This window comes from Corvus hawaiiensis, chromosome 30 (assembly GCF_020740725.1).
Source record: "Corvus hawaiiensis isolate bCorHaw1 chromosome 30, bCorHaw1.pri.cur, whole genome shotgun sequence".
NCBI lineage: Eukaryota > Metazoa > Chordata > Aves > Passeriformes > Corvidae > Corvus > Corvus hawaiiensis.
Window position 1 is genome coordinate 11,545,406 of NC_063242.1, and position 17,661 is coordinate 11,563,066.

Genomic DNA, 17,661 nt, shown 5'->3' on the forward strand with positions numbered 1-17,661 from the left:
AAGGTTGCATTTGATTGTGGCTTAAAAATATTCACAAAATTTCAAGAGAATTGTAAAAACAAAGTTTCACCAGTAATACGCCTTGAAAGTGGCAGCAAAATGCTACATCTGATAAGCATGGAAGCACAGTGTTTTCTTCTTCAAATTAATAAAGAAAGTATTCATTTCCCACAAAAAAACTTCAGTTTGAAAAGTAGAATGGAGAGTAATTGTGCTTTAAATCTATTCTTATGGAATCTCTCTATGTGACATATAGATATTTCTGAAATCTGCAAAAAATGCTCAAAGTATTTTGAAATTTTAACTGATAAGAGAGATAACAACAGATAGCAGACCAAGCAGCTGGTAGATTAAAAAGACAAGAATTTCTATTCCAGCAAAGTCTGTTTATTACATAGCTCAGATGTGTGGTTTTCATAATGTATTCTAAAGAATAAGAGATTAAAAGACCTATAAAACTCAAATATATTCAATTAACTGAGAGGTCACATTAGTAAGTCCCTAGCAAGTTTTAATGCACATTTTCCTTTTTTTCTTAGCATTACTGCAAAGGGTTTATGTAAAGTTACCTGTTTTGGGCTCCACAGAGAAGTAAGGCTGTCCTTGCAATATGCTGTAAACCACTCGAGCACTGTTGCCATAAGTAGGATCATCCGCATCAGTGGCTGTCACTTGAACCACAGAAGTACCTGTAAAATGTTTGAGGCACTATTGTACATGAAAGACACAAAAATCTGAACTACACTTGCTCAAGATGCTGTGCCAGTATATATCTGGAACAGTGTGAGGTGGCTTTTTCACAGGCATTCATCATTTCCATGCTGACTCTGTTTAGTGTATCAGGTTCTACTTGTAAACTAGTATTATCAGCTGTTACAGAATTCTGTCTTCCCAAATACTCACAGGCTTTGACTCACAGCAGTAAAAACCATCTCACTCAGTAGCTCCTACTCTCTATCTCTGCCTTTGCTTGGTGAAGGATATGTGCGCAAAATTTCTGTAATGATGGTGAAGCCTGAAATCTGTTTAAGTACAAAAAATAGTAGTAGTATTTCTTTTAAGAGAAGTCTGCATGCTGAAATTGTAATGACTCATTAGAAATTTGAACATACATACATATATAGGTTTTACAAATTTTCATAAACCTACACAGAATTATTGTTAGCCTATAAAATTATTTACTGCTTCATAAAAGACATGGCTGACGAGTTTCTTTTTCAACTCAGAGAAAACCTGGTGAAAGCTGTCTCCATATTCCTTTAAAAAGTACTAATTTCCTTCAATAATCTGCAATATCAATTGTGGTAATCTATTTCATAAAGATTCCTTGATCAAGAAATGTCTCTATGTTGACAGGAATAAGAAAGCAAAACTTCTAACTGGCTAGCAAGAAGGGTATATTTTGTGAGGAGCTCATTCTGCATCCAGCTCCTATTCATTATGTCCTCCATGTCAGTTCCCATTTGTTTGGTTCTATACAACAGCTTCCATGGTGTGGCTGGGAGCAGAATAAAATAACACTCAAGAGCCAGGGCCTTGGCCATGGTCACCACCTTTTGACAGAGAGAAAGGATTATTTTTTCTCACTGGCAGATTGTCTGGAACATTCAGACCTTCCATTCAGCTGCCCAGGGATCCATTTGGAGGTGAGACTGCAAATTAATATTGCAGCAATTTGGCAGATGCCCAGTAAAGGTCTTCAAAAGAGAGGATCAGATTGCTTTACAGACTGGATTTAGACACATGATTAGAGAAAAGCATTTGTTAAACACAGTGTTCATTTTCTGAAAGAACACGTTTTTGACATGTGAAAATAAGACCAGCAAGTCTTGAAAACACTTCTTAAGAACAAACTGCAATAGCAAGTGTCCAGGGTGAACATAACAGCAATCGTATTCTGGTCAGCTTCGCTTGTATTTTTCAGGAAATGAGAGAAAGTTCTGAAATTCTTTCTATCTGAAATACTACATCTCCCATCCATTTTCCTCATCTTTTCCATTCTCAGTTAAGTAGAACATCATAAATGGAGCCTGGAACTAGGATGAAGGTTTGGAGAGAAGATTAAGTGCAGCCCTCCACAAAATGGAACAGATTGCAAAGGATGGGTCCTGCTTGTAAGAATTCTGACCAGATATGATCGGTCATAAGATAAATTTATTCACTTAGGTTACGGCCTAGCTAGCCCACATTCCTGATCTCTATTCCTGAAGTATCCATGGCAAAGTAGTATGATTGCAATTCTATTTAAATGCAATTTTTCGCTCTTTGTGACCTGTCTAATATTTCTGGGGAGGGAAAAGGTTCTTTCCAACCTGAAATTTCACATGCAACTATTAAGTAGATGGAAAGTTTAAAAAGAAAATTGGTAGTTAATCCACGAAGTCATTTATCAGTTATGGGACTTACAATACATCCATTTTCTGTTCACCAGTAACTAAGAGCTTTGATTCAGTATGTCAAACTGATTTTACAGATTACTCTATAATATAATATCATACAGGGACCTATTTTAGACTTGCCAAAGTCTATCTAGCTTTTGAGAACAAGGGTATCAAAATGATTGTTTGACATCCTGTGTTCTTTGTGAAAGCCAGGATTACCACATTTACAAAGTCACTAAGCCCTGCCAATGAAGCTTACAATGTCTGCAAATATTGGCAAGAGTGCTTATAAACCTCACACACAGTTACGTCTTTGCCCCCTGCTCTTGCTGCTTTCAAGGGCTCCAGACCAATACAAGATCAAAGAAATTACAAGCTCTGCAATCGTAGCACAGTCATTTTCAAAATGCTGCAAGTTTAGAAGTGCTTGTTTGCTGTAAAAATCTATTGATGTAACAAACAAACCCTCTACATTCCATGAGATGAATAAAGTCATTATCTGAATCTAATTGTCTCTCTCCTGAAACACACAGATCTTTCAGAAAAGGATGGGTTTTAAGTAGAAATTCTAACATCAAATCTTTCTGCGATAATCCCATTTAAATGTAAGCAGTAACTAAAAAACAATGATACTTTTCCAGTCCCTCTGTGCTAATCAACTTCTTCTAAACATCAGTGGGGGAAAGATCTGAAACCCCTGCTATTGTCATTATTTCTTTACTAATTGCACACAAAAAATACTGAGCTTCTGAAGTCCCATGCTAAAAGGGAGATTTCTGTACAACTTTTTTTAAGAATATGGAAGATAACAGAAGGTATTCTAACTATGTGAAAAGTCCTATGTGTAGGAAATCTGTTCCAAGGAAACATAATGTACAGAAAGATCTGTATTTGAGGATTTCCAGAGATTTTTCCAGAAGAAGCAGATTGCTCTTGAAGAACAGGTATTCCTTCAGAGTATGATAATTGCCGCGTATTGCTGTCCTAATCTTTCTGCAATGGATTGATGTCAAATTAAAATATGTAATTCCTTTTAAAAAAAACCCCAAAACATAAACCTGTTGGGATACTCATGGATAGCAAATAAATCTAAAGGGTGAGGAAAAATGGTTAGTTGCATCATAGTTCCAAGTACATCATCTTAGCAGAATTTGTGTTCCTGCACTGAAACTAAGTCTTCCTTGTATTCCTAAAAGCTCTGCCTTACCTTCTGATACAGACAGTCAGCTGTCATACAAGCATCCAAGATTAGGACTTACAGGTGACATGGACAATCAACAAATGGTACCACACCTTTACTCCATCCAACAAAATGAGTGTTCCAATAAATCCTGTTTAGTCGCCATTGTTCAGAGCCCGGGAGCACAAGTGCAGACAGGACACTGACCCTACCCCAAACTTTCATTAGTGACTTTATATAAACTGCAGCTTCACAACTACAACTTGAAATATTTCTTCCAGTTTGTGTATTTGATATGGGTTGAAAAAATAAATATGGGTTATTTATTTAAAAAATATCTTTCTCTTTTAGATATGGATTCATCTACAATTATTTTTCTCTACAGTCATGTCTTTTTAACAAAGTTTGGATATCAGTTCATTTGAAAGAATTCTACAGGTAGGAATTTCATATACTTTTTCAGCAATTGTAGCAAGTACTGAGAAAAAATCTGTGCTGCTTATCAAAGTGTTCCACGTATTTCTTTTTTTGGTGGTAGTTAGTAACAGCCTTAATTCTGTGTGATTGGCACAGATTTCTCGTTTTATTTTCCAGAAAGTTTAAGATAATTTTTAACATAATCTTTAATATATATTGGTAGAGATTACAAAATTACAGTAATCTTAGAACTTGACCTATTTATACTGATATTAATGTAAAAGGATGGGAGGATCTTTGCAGAGAAGACCTTGAATTTAGAATGTTATTTGTACTTAAATTTACCCAAGTCAAGACTCAACAATATTCCTGACATGCTGTAGAGATTAACCTTTTCTGTGATAGGAAGAGAAAAAGTTAAACTGGTTGCTGAAATTTATTTTGATTTTATTTTGAAGGGATCCATTTTGAATCTCCCAGTGTATTATTTTAGAAACCTCTACAGAGATTTTTAGAAAGCTTGCTCGTAACTTGCAGTATATTTTACCCAAATTCTGAAATAATGTTTTATGAGAAATGATTCTGTGACTTCTGTTTTAATATTGGTGAGATCATTCAAAAGAAAACTGGCTTCTAAAACCAGATTAATGTAACAAATGCCTGATTTTGAAACTGCACAAACTCGTATCAGTTGAATTTCAGCCAAATTAACAAATTAAAAATAGAGCTTTAAGGCAGTCAGTTATTAAAATTATTAATTGACATCAGTTAACAATGGGTACTATGTCTAACACACAAAACAAATCCATGATGGCATCACATTTCTACATGGTGTCAGCTGCTGTGAAAAACGTTAAACACCTTTGCTATCAAGTTGTCCATAATTCCTGCTTAATCCTTATGAGCAAAAATCCAGACTAGTTCTGCTCAGAACCATCTGGTATTTCTGTGCTTCTGCCACTGGCCCTTACCCACAGCAATGCCTCCACAGCCTTTCCCCTCCAGGAGTGTGAAGGGGGAGAGTCAGAAGCCTCTTCACCTTCTCCCTCCCCTCCCACAGCCTCGTTATGTTGCCTTCACTTGGGGACAAAACTCAAGACTGGTCCCAGCTAAGCAGCAAGGTCAGATAAAGGGAAGCAGAGGTGGCTTGTGCCTGGAGAGGGACACTTCTCCTTCATTCAGGTTCTCAAAACCCACTACACACTGTATCAAAGATTTAAGCATGATACAATGCTTTTGCTTCCTTTTCTTTGTTATAGAATCCGGATATTTCTATCCATCTCAACCAGGGGTAATAAACATGGCAAGAGAGATATTTGTTGTGGTGGGTAACAACCAAAGCTGTTGATATGGCTAGAGATCAGAGAAGATTAAAAAACCAATACTGTGTTGGGCATTGGAATTCTCATTCCCACTCCCTTGGCTATGACTCAAACAGACCAGTATGTTTTTATTTGAAATATAATTCTACTCAATTTTTTAAGTACCAGACATACTTTAAAAAAATATGACAAAAACAAACCCTTATGATTTTCAGATAAGCCATATCTTTGGGGGTTTTGCCATGAATAGATTTACAAGCCATCAAGATATTTACCCTGTTCAGGATAATCAATATAATTGGGCCTGACCCAAATATAATTTGAACCTGACCCGAAGTCATTTCAAATAAAAGAAGAGATTGACTTCAATTAGCCTTAGATAATGTCCAAAAATATTTTTCAAATAAAATACAGAACCATTATACTTGCATAACCAGCCTGTAGGTTAAAGGTTATAGTTTTTCTAGCCTTATAGTTAATTTGGATTTATAATCCTATGATCTCTTTCATTTCTTTTAATATCCAATTAAAAATCCTTGTCATGGATATAATTTTAAACAAAATAGGAGAGAGATACTTTGTATCTCCTTAATATTTCATGGAAGCTCCAGGTGATTAATTAAAAATTATGTTATATGAATAAAGTATGAATTGCTGTAACTATGTAAGACAAAGTGCGACAAAGTGTGACAAAGGAATTTCATGGTAATCCTTAACTCTGTAACAATGCAGTAGGTGTGTGATACTAACCATGAAGACATTTAAAATGTGCAGTTTCAGGAAGTTCATTAATCTGAAACCACCCTTAGTTGACACAAACCTCAGAGAGTGCACAAGTCCCAGTTAATAATTTTGCATAATACTTCACCTGATTTGAAAATACATTTGGTGTTGTATGGTCCATATGGGAGAGAATTTCTTTTACTCATTCATGATGTAAAGATTCAACACAATATGCAAAAGCAGCTAATTTTGAAAAACAGTCCTTGTATTCTCCACTGCACACATTGCACTCCCCATAGATTGATTTCCAATATATTTTTGGAACAAATGGAGCAGAGGTAGGAGTAGAGGCATGGATTTGTAAGTGTAGGTAAACCTCATATATCTGTAGTAGTTGTCTGTACATCAATATGCCAGTGCAAGAAAAGACAGAGGTAATAAATGCAAAAGAGAAATATGGAGACAATTTCTTTTCAGTTCATAGGCAAAAGTGAAAAAAAACCCTCATAGTTGCTGCAAGCTACATCTTACTTAAATAATCTTATTCTAAAACAAAAGGGCAACTTAATTTAAAAAAATACATATTTTAACACAACGTATTTTTTGAAGTGGATGATTTAGGTTTTATAGTCTTAGATTATCTGTTGTCTAGATTTTTTCAAAGTTTGGAAGTAATACATTCTCAGCAATGTATCACAAGTTCATCTCCTTCCTGTTACTCCACAAAAGCTGTGGTGTCTGTCTTTCTTCCAAGGCTAATATTGCCTCCTCAGTCATCCACATAGTGCTTGAGTGACAATAAGCAAATGCCAAGTATCAATGAGAAATAGTGTCTATGCCCACTGCTTAGTAAAATAAATGTATAGAAAATGCATTAGCAATGTTTTTACTTATCTTCTATTGACTCCTAAGCTGAGTTTCAACTATATAAGCAATGCTTACTACTCATTGCTGCAGGGCACTTAGGTAGGGAAGATTCTTTTTCTCTCTCTAGCTCCAGTTTAGATGCATTGTTTAACATTCAAAAACACAGGAAATCATATTGAGGAAACTATAGCAAATTTTATGTGCAGTCTTACTCTAAGAGTACCACATTTTAATATGGTTTAAAATCAGTCAAGCAAAGATAATATTTATTTCAATGACCAGAGAACTCTCTCAAGCTGAAGTGAGCCTTCCCATATACATATTTCTAGTAAATTAAATTAAGTTCTTGTGCTTTTTTTTTTTTTTTTTTGTTTGCATTTATAATTTCATCTTAGATAACATTTACCAAAACATCTCTGGGCAAAGTCTTAATTTGGTCTGAAAGAGTCAGCTATCAAAGGAACAGAGGCACCTGACAATGGATGAGCATTTTGTCTCTTTAAAATGAGGAGATAGTGGATTCGATTTTGAAATTCTTCCCTAATTCAAACTCAGGAAAAATAAGCATTTCTTCGTTTCCAACAAAGGGTCTGAAGCCTCTAAAATCCATTCTTCTCTGATTCCACTAGAACTTTGAGCTATGTCAAATTGTATCCCAGTTCCTGCTGCTTGCATATATTCCACAGAAAATGGGATTTCAGTGTTAGAAAAAATATCCAATAAACTATTACTAAAATGTGCAAAAGTTAGAAACAAAAATATGCTATTCACTAGCAGGAAATTTGAAGAGTTTTTTGTGAACGGACGCTATCTGAATGAAATTATAAATTATCACCTCTGAGTACCATAACATAGGTGTGAAACTTATTACTGTTAATGGGAATTATAAAACAAAGCCTCTGGGCACTGGAATGAGAAATACACCATGAAATGGTTATCTGAATTCTTGCATAGCTATTTGAGTTTCACAACATTTTTGAAAGGGTAAATATTTAATCTAGCATGTTATTTCCAGTTAAGTCTTGAAATATCTAACTGTTGCAGGTGCCTCATAGATAATTAAGTAGCTTAGTGTGAAACAGTAAAAAATAATGAAACTTTTAAAAAGGCAATAGGAACAAATTTCCCACAACACCCACAGTGTATTTTTCACTTACCCACAGGAGACATCTCAGGAACTCCAGCAGTGTAGGGACCATCCAGAAATTTTGGCTCATTGTCATTGATGTCCTGAATCTTAATGACGAACTCAGACTCTGGCTCCACGGGTTTATTAGTCAGCCTATCTAGTGCTTGTGCTCGGAGCGTGTAGTAGGCCTGCTCTTCTCGATCCAGCCTCTTTGTAGCATGAATATCCCCCGTGTTCTCATCAATAATGAAAATGGAACTCGCCCCTTCGCCTGACAAGATGTATTTGATGGAACCATCGCCTTTATCAACATCAGAGTGAAGCTGGTGAAAAATTGATGAGAGATGAGATTAACTTACAAGAGAGTCAGTGGCATGGAGATATGTAAAAATAATTCCTATGTTGAGCAGGAGTATATGAAATTTTATTGTTCCTGGAAAGATAAGCTGAATGTTTATCACACACAGCATGTGAGGGACCATTCAAATCTGTAAACTTGCTCCTTTAAGCAAGAAAACTTCATTCTTTCCTGCAAACAATCTCACTCTTCTCATGCTAGATTTTTACATAGGCAAACACATGGACCCATATGATCATAACCGTCACTTTATTCCTACTTGAATTTAACTACATTGTTCACTTCACCTTATCATCCTACTGAAGGGTGAGACTTCAAACAAATGTCAGGATAAACTTAGTATCAGTGTGCATTTGCTCCTGTGTGTATTCACATATTTTCTCAGTGTTTACCGTGGAGAGAAGTAAAACAGTCAAATGTTCCTCATGAGGGAAGGTAGCAGGGCAGATACTGATCTCTTCACTCTCATGACTAGCGACAGCATTCAAGAGAATGCCATGAAGCTGAGTCAGGGGATGTTTAGGTTGGATATCAGGAAAGTTTTTCACCCAGAGGGTGGTTGGGCACTGGAACAGGCTCCCCAGGGAAGTGGTCACAGCACCAAGATTGACAGAGCTCAAGAAGCATTTAGACGAAGCTCTCAGGCACTCTTGGGGTTTCCTGTGCAGGGCCAGGGGTTGGACGTGATTATCCTGATGGGTCCCTTCCAGCTCAGCATATCCTATGATTCTACAAAATGAGGTAAAACGTACTGGTTGATAAATTGCTCAGTACTATCTGATGGACCTGTAACTTCAATTCTTCACTTCCATATCTTGCTTTCCATTATCTAATTCCAGAAAAATGCAGACTCTGAGAAAGATCAAGGTGTCCTGGCAATTTTGGAAGTACACAGCATTGAAAGCCAGGGCCAGTTTCCCTGGGACTACTTGTAGCAGGCACACAAGAAACATACTTTGGTAGGTCCAAATGTGTCTTCCATTAGAATGGCAAGATAGATTTACAGAAAAAAAGTTTTTTCCTTGCCACTCAAGCTATTTTAACTTACAGAGCAAGATTCGACATGTTTTCTAGCTCTTTTATGTCCTTCGAGTATCATATTCCTGTTACAGAACACAAACGCCTTACATACTTCTCAAACTTATATCAAGAATGTAATTGATATGGATATCATGTTATAGTAACACATACATGTAATATATTTAATACTGTACAAGTGGGAAGAGTATCAGTAAAATTTAAAGTACTTTCTTGTTTGTTAAAAGTGGATTCATACTTGTAAATAGCTGAAGACAATGTTAAATATGCTTGGATTTTTCTATCTCATATCTTCTTTGTAGCTGTCCTAACTCCATGTCATCCCGAGTTTGGAGGTAAGTCCACTGCCATCAATATCATCACAATTTCCATCACTAACTGCTTTTTCTCTCTGTTAGAAGTATCACTGTGACAGTATTCACTTCCAGAATACATGCAGAAAATTGTTATCTTGGGCATAACTTAGCACAGCTGCAAAATCTTTTCCCATTTCAGTAGGGAAGTATTCATGCTCAGTTTTGAATTTTTCAGCTGGATAAAAGGCTGCCTATTTCTTACACATTATTTCACTTACACTGTTTGGATATCTCATACTTATGCAATTACAGTGCACTCCTCTCTTTTAAGACAGAAATGGCATCTGGAGCTTTGGGCTGGATTAGAAAAACAGAACTAGGGTATCTAAATCAGATTAGCTAAATTATTTCAAATTATTTCAAAATATGGTTTATCCTTATTCTGCTGCTACCTAAATCCAGAGACACCTAAACAAGCCTGAGATTTCTTTGGTGGAGTTCCCTGAATATTTAAAGCTCTACTTCTCTGCATACTCAGGCATAAACAACGCTGACACTGTGCGCAGGTAAAAATGTATCTCACGTTTGGGCTCGTTCAAGATCCACAGCACTGCGTATTCCTCAGTCCCAAAGCTGGGCTTTATTGAAACCAACCATACCTCTGTTTAACTCACACATCTGGCAGCTGGGACTCTCAATGCTTTGTCAAACTTGACTAGAAGAAGTATCCATCTTCCCTACAGAGGAGCAGTTGACTGTGCAAGTAATAATCTGTTTAACTTGTCCTTGATTTTGTTTCATGTTTTTTTTCTTTCCTCTTTTCTTTCTCTAATACCTACTTCGGGGTGCATAAGTCTCCTGTGTGCCACAGAGGCACTGTGTGGGTTTCCCTACATAGCCAGAATCCTATAGTCTAGACTGAAATGCTGAACACCACTACACAAGAACTGAGGTTATGGGATACAGAGATTCCATGCCTTCATCTTTCTTAAGTGATTCTGTTTTCTCCATAGCTCATATTCCAGGTGGTCTTTCTGTGGTGGCTGAGACTCTCACATTCTCCCTGTAAAGGCTGTTCCACCTCTTCTGGCATACTTAAGGACGTGCTGGGTGAGAGAAAAGCAGAGGACACTATCATACTGAGCAGTTCATCGGGCAGAGCAGTTTTCTGAATGTTAGAGATTTACAAGTAGATCTCTTCAAGCAGAGGAAGGAAATTTTCCATATCTCAATTGCTGAGAGCAGCAGAGCACTGCCCATGGAGGATGGAGCTGAGCCCATCAGCACATACAGTGGTCTCAAGCTGCAGGGCTGCACAGCCTACCTTTCACCTTGTATCTACATCCAGCCCTATCCTGAGTAACTAACCAGCACTGTTTTGAGAAAAAAGTAGACCTTCAGGGAAGAGGCCAGTAAATCCTTGAAGATGCACTGAACAAGGCTTTCACATCGCAGGGAAAGAAGAAATTCTGTAACTTCAGCATTTCCCATTTGCTCATTCAGTGGCTTGCTGATTAACAACACATTGTTCTTTAAGGAGTTCCACTCTGAGGTCCATAAATCTCCTCACGGATTACACTACAGTGGCTGGTGACCTGCAGTGAAATGCTGAACAGAAGCTACTTTTTGGAACGATGCCTTGGTAAGAAAACTGCTACTGCATGGATTAGTAAAGTGATTAGTGAGGACCTTTGTTATTCCAAGGTTAAGGCTCTGGAACTGCAAACTTCTTTGTATCTTTTATTAAAACTTTGTTCTACTAAGCATTTAAAAACTGTTCTGGCCCATGCTCAAATTAGTAATGCATCATTCTCTACCTACTTAACCCCAGGAAGGTGATATAGCTCAATATTTAGTTTATCTTTGGCACTATAGAACGGTCAATTCAGTGGGAAGCACTCTAAAGAGCTTTTTGAACATTTTCATATGCATTTTAGAGGAGATCTGAGAAAACTTAAAAGTACAGTACAAGAGACCAATGCAAAAAAAAAAGTACCTTGCTGAAAATATTGAGAAGTTTGGTACAGTTTTCATGTCACCTCTGTTCCAGTTTCACACAATATAATTCTTCCATACAGTGATCTTCAAAATCTTCAAAATCATTAATGAAGTGGCATCAATGCTTTGCAACTATGAACAAAATTTTTGAATGTCCTGTACCATATTCACAGCTCTGCCACTACCAAACATGACTGCAAGCTGCCTGTGCTTCCAGCTATTTAATTTAACATCATAGGAAGTGAGAAGTACAATTTTCCATATAATGTTGGCTTTGGAAAACACTTTGCACATTTTTTGTCGTTGTCGGGTTTTCTTGTTTGGTTTTGTTGTTGTTTTGGGGTTTTTTTTGCCCCCTTTTTACTAGAAGAAATGCATTAAGTAATAAGACCTGAGATATTTATTTGTTCTTGTTATTAATTTGGCAACAATTATATAGAATTATATTAGTCCTCAGGACAGTTGTACTTTACAGGAAGGTTCCAGAAAGCATCTATGATAGTACCATCTGCTAGCTAGTGTTTCACTCCTCCCACTTTCTACAGGGCCATTCATGTAGGATATAGAACTGCAGCTCAGTCTGTAGCTGCCCATGGGGACTATGACTTTAGAAGCAGAGAAGATCAAGGCAAAGTTAGTCTCAAATTCTTGTTTCAAGAGACATGGAGGATTCAAGGATTCACTGGGTAAATCTCATCTCATTCCATTCTGAGTCATTCCAGACAATTTTTCTTTCTGAATCAGTTTGCCACAGATACTGTAAATAAAAACCTGTGTTTTCAGAAAGAGGAATGATAGAGACAGTTTTATGTTTCCAATTACTTTCATCCATTGTCACCTCCACACAATATCCATGATGGTGACTCTCCCATTTCCTTGGCTATCAATTAGGCTTGTTTAAAGTACAAGATTCATGATCCAGTTCTTATATACTGACCCTGTAGCTTTTTTGTTACATTCTACATACATTTAACATGAAGATTCTGAGAGTTCTGGATTTGGGTAATCCCTGCATGTACAAGAGTACACAAGAACAGGAAAGCGAAGCAACAATCCTCTAGAGAGATGATGCTTTTTTTACCAGGAGGATAACTTTTGATGTACTAGGAAAATTAGCAGACAGTAAACAGATCTAACAATAAAAGCTACATAAGCCTTGTTGAGGCAGAGGGACAATGTACATAAGAAGTGCACTTTTTTTTTTGTTTTTTAGAAGATGATTTATTGAGTGGCCTCTGTTGACTGTGAACTCAACCTAAAAAAGAGGGCACTTAATCTTTTTAGGCTTTCAGTTGGAGAAAATACCTGTTTGTATATATGTAAGAGAAGGAAGCAATCAGCTTCACTAAATAGCAAAGGTGTTATTACCCTAACTCTTCTAATAAACCCAATTTTTTTCTCATATTTTTTTGGCCCTACAGCAAAATAGCTTAATCTAGGGTCTCCCCTAACTCATTTATGTCTATGTGGACCTTTAGGGTGGTGATTATCTAGGGAAACCTAAATAAAACATTTCTAAATTCCCAATACTCAATAGTTTCTGGATATTGCCTATTTGTACCTTAAGATCTGTACAACCAAAGATGACATCATTTTGTATCACTTACCATTAAAGTATGCTAACATGGTATTCCAATAGAGAAGGACACTTATTTTTCTCAGTAAGGAGAGATACTGCATTGCATTAATAAAAGCATTTAGAGTATTAAAAGCAAATTATCTGGCCACTACTGATCTCTTATATGTCTGAATGGGAGGTTTGGTCTTTTTCTGATTTTCAGTTCAGGCTCCTTTAAAGCAGGCACAGTGTTCACATGCCTCTCTTCTCTGATTTCTCTTTCTTAAAGACCTATCTTTGCTTTTGTTTCTCCCTATGCCAGCATAGTTAATGATCCATTGCAGAGTTTATAGACTATTGGTGAAGAAGCAAATTGAAGGGAGAACATGAGGAGCTGATGGTTTTTTGACACCAGCAGGATCACAGAAGTAATGGAGAGAAAGCGATGTACAGGGAAAACATTAGATGCTTCAATACAATCTAGCTTCATAGCTCCCTGAGCCCATAGGAAATGTGCCCTCCTTTGCAGAACAACTGAAAAGTTTTCTCAAGGAGCAGTTGCTTTGTCTGCATCCCTTCCTTTCTCTCTACAAAAGTAACTAGAAAGGGAGAAGAGGAATGAAAACTGCCTCCTCCTCACGCCCTGTGCAGGCATCCATAGTTATTGGTGATATGGAACCTTTATTCCTGCCTCCTTACAAAAAGCAAGGAGGCACTAAGAATCAAAAACAACCACAAAAAAAGAAAAAAATAACTCCAAGCCAGAAGCAATCTTCTTGTCCATTTTATAACTACAATTTACTATCACAAAACAACTGAGAACAGATTGTGGGAAGAAGACACTCTTTTCTTCATGCCACCTTCTCCCCCTCCTACTTTCTGGGAAGACTTAAAAAGTGTATATAAAGATTAAACATGCAATTTCTAAAAGATTAAAGAAAGCTGGTGATTTGAAACAAAAATGCAGTTTGGCCATTTCTATTAAATTTTGGTTGTCAAAACAGCCAGGTTCTTAACATTACTATTCTTGGATTTTCTTGGAGTCAATATTTACTATGGTACTGTGGTTGCACATACAAAGTTTTGAAATCCCCTTTCTCCTTAGATTATCACTGTATGTGTTTTGTGATGACTCAAAAAGTACTAGAGATTTATAGGGGTTTTTTCTTCTTTTTTTTTTCATATTTTTTATTTTTAAACAACTACATTTCTCAACTATCAGGATAACTAAGTGTTCAGTGCTGATGATTTGAAACAATTTCAATGCAAATAATAACTAATATTTGAAATTCAACATAGACAAAGGAGTTAAAATTTCAGTAAAATCTAATGTGCACACATCCCACATTTCTGCAATGTCTAAGGGTTTCACAAACACATTAGCTACTAATAGGATTATTGTTTTCAGAGGGAGCCATGAAATTATCATTCTTGTAAACTGAAACCATATTTCAGTATCAACAGCCAAAGACATCTTTTTAAATTTATCTTTCAGTCTCATTACAGAAGTCATGTGGGAAAGAAAAAGATTCCTCAACATTTTATTGATGTCAGCAAAGGCTTGTGATTCATATAATTGACTTCATACCCAGGCACCAGTGAAAGTATTATCAGCAGGTAATGATTTTCTTATAAAAGTCTATTCTCCAAGAAATGTTGAGAAAGTGATAAAGGAGCTCCTGAAGGGCTTTTGTTTGCTTTTGGTTTTATTAATTTATGTAAAACTATAGTACAGGCCTAGGCTCAGAAGAAATAGACTGGTCTACATTCTGCGCTTTCAGAATAACAGGTAATACCAAGGACAAGAGATCAAGTCAATATAAACGGCCAAGACTTTTAATTAGAGTTTGAACAGAAGGAATATGCTTGTAATGCTGCCAGAGTTTCCTTGTCTCAGCAGTGTTGTCAGTATAGTAGGGAACCAGTCACTGTGGGCACAATTTGCCATGTTGACGTACTGGCAGTTTCATGTACTGTTTTGTTGCCTTCAGACTTGCTCTTTGTCAGGCAAGTGCAGAGATAGTCATGTGGGAATACAACAAGGTCTCATGCTGCAGACCACAGTATAACCACGTTATATTTACCTAACACAAGCAGGTGGTGAGCAGGGTTACTAAAAAGCAGGGTTACTAAAAATGCAGCCAGCCTAGACAAGACTTCTCTTCTGTGCTGATTTAAAATATCCAAAACAGTTTCTGGAGTGCTCAGAGCTGACCAAAGACCTAAGAGCTTCTGAGACAATTGAGGTCCAGGACATTTCAGAGATCTCTTCACATTCAGCACTGACCTTACAGGCTGCCTGAACTCAGACTGCCTCTGAATCATATTTTGTTTTGACACAGGTAATACTAGAGCCCTATGAATGACCACAAGGCAGATATATATCTGCCCAGGATCACCGCAAATGCGATGAGGTAATCAGAAGTTACCTATCAAATGAGCGCATTTCACATTCAAGGTAAACCAACGCACATCCCTTTGGGAGTATCAGTTGTCATGCCACAGATTGTCCTTAATAATCCTCCTGCAGTCAAATGTATGACATTTGGTGTAATTTGAACCTCCAAGACCTTCATATTCAACAGCATAAAGCCAGTGAGAATAAAGCTCCATCTACAATCAAGGTATTCAGGCATTATTAAGAAAGCATAGGATGAGGTAAAATAAATAATTTTTTTTTTTTAACAGAGAAGAGAAGAAAAACATTAAAAAAAAAAAAAAGTTAGTAAAAATATTAACAAACCAAAAGCCAAAGTGAATGAGAACATGGATAGCTCTGAAGTGCAAGAATAGTACTTGAGAGTAATGTTGTATAACTTTATCAGCCTCTTTTTTTCATACTATGCTTAATGCAACAGGAATTTAAAAAGATGATTACCTGAATCTGGTCAAGTGTCATTTTACTGAGGGTGTGTAATACTACTACTCCAAGTGTACCAAAAAAAAACCAACCTACTCTGGAGGTGAAAAAAAAAAAAAAGACATTGCAATTTAAATTGCCATTGATTTTAAAGTCCTGAAACCAGAGGAGCAAACAAAATAAACATGACTAATGGGCAGGGAGAGTAGCATAACTGTCAGCTTACTTTGAATGAACTAGGCATTTTTCTTTAAAAAAATCCCAAACAATCCTTTTCTTCCCCTGTTAATGCAGTTTTTGAACTCCTTCTTTTCTGTTAAAGAATGCATGTTTCTGCACCTAAAAAATTAAAATAGTAAGAATCTTTATTATTTACTTATTCTCTCCCATCACCAAACTTGGAATAAGAAGTTAGGTCTTACTATTCACTCTTTCCTCAGTGTTGTTTCCCCAATAAAATGCTGAGAAATATTGGTGGAAGAGTTTAGTGAAAGCCTTTATGCAGCCCTTATACTTTTGAGTGGTGCATCAGTGCTTCAGAAGGATAATAACCTTATCACCTCAGCCACATGAAGTGAAGTGAATATTTAATTTTGCCAACCTTTTGAAAATGGGGGTTAAACAGGAAAGAGAACAGTGAAACTTTTTTATTTCCTTGATGGTTATTATTCAAACAAAATTCAAATTAGAAGTACTAAAATTCTAAAACTTTCACTTCATAATATTCCAGTTAGTATCTAAGTTAAGCCCTCAAGGCTTCTAGGTTGAAGACAAAGTTCAGATGAAAAGTTCCTCTAGGAATAACTGATACTGTCTTCTAAAGGCTAGTGAGTTGAATAATTAATAAGAAATACTGAAAACTTGGTGCGATAAAAGCATCCATGCCACATTTTGATGATCTTTTTTCCCTTTTAATAATACTTAATATTGTCTGTAGTGTTCTCTCTTCCTGTTTACTTATATAATGTAGCTCTTTATAGAGACAGTGATTTTATACATACATATAGATTTAAGTGCACACATACATGTGTGCGCGCACACACACACACACACGTGTACCCTTCCTTTTCTGTCCTCTTCTTTTCCAGTCTCTGCAGCTGCTGTACTCACAAATCTGTGCCTTCTCCACTCCCCAGTTTTAACAAGAACACAAAATGCCCTGTGGCGACAGGGAATTGTGCAGCCAGCCCATTAAGTTTACTGCAGCTATAGGAGGAACTCAGAAGCAGCTGCTGCTGTGGATGGAGCTGAGTGGGCATATGTAGCTGGCTGAGTATTCTTGAGGAGTTTTAATGGGCCATCATCATGACATGTCACTCTCCAAAATGACTATCTGTCACTCACTCTCTTAAAAAGACAGTTTGGCAGCTTTGGGAGGTAAAAACCATCTGTATACTGTGCCTCATCATGTACTAATTGCGTAATATTTATGGGGGGTGGGGGGACAGCAATACTGTCTTGTAGCACCACCAAGAGCCTATATACAATATAACATGTTCATAACAGGAACTGGAAAAAAAGAGACCTGCTTTCC

At 36.7% G+C, this 17,661-nt stretch overlaps 1 protein-coding gene across 1 annotated transcript in view; it reads right to left on the reverse strand.

The window, feature by feature from the left end:
• CDH7 (cadherin 7) overlaps positions 1–17,661 on the reverse strand; it is a 92,897-nt gene that overhangs the window by 44,372 nt on the left and 30,864 nt on the right. Inside the window, exons 3-4 of the mRNA XM_048289494.1 lie at positions 8,048–8,342; positions 570–689 (exon numbers count right to left, since the gene is read on the reverse strand). Coding sequence (XP_048145451.1) covers positions 570–689; positions 8,048–8,342 — 415 coding nt within the window. The remainder of the gene's footprint in view (positions 1–569; positions 690–8,047; positions 8,343–17,661) is intronic.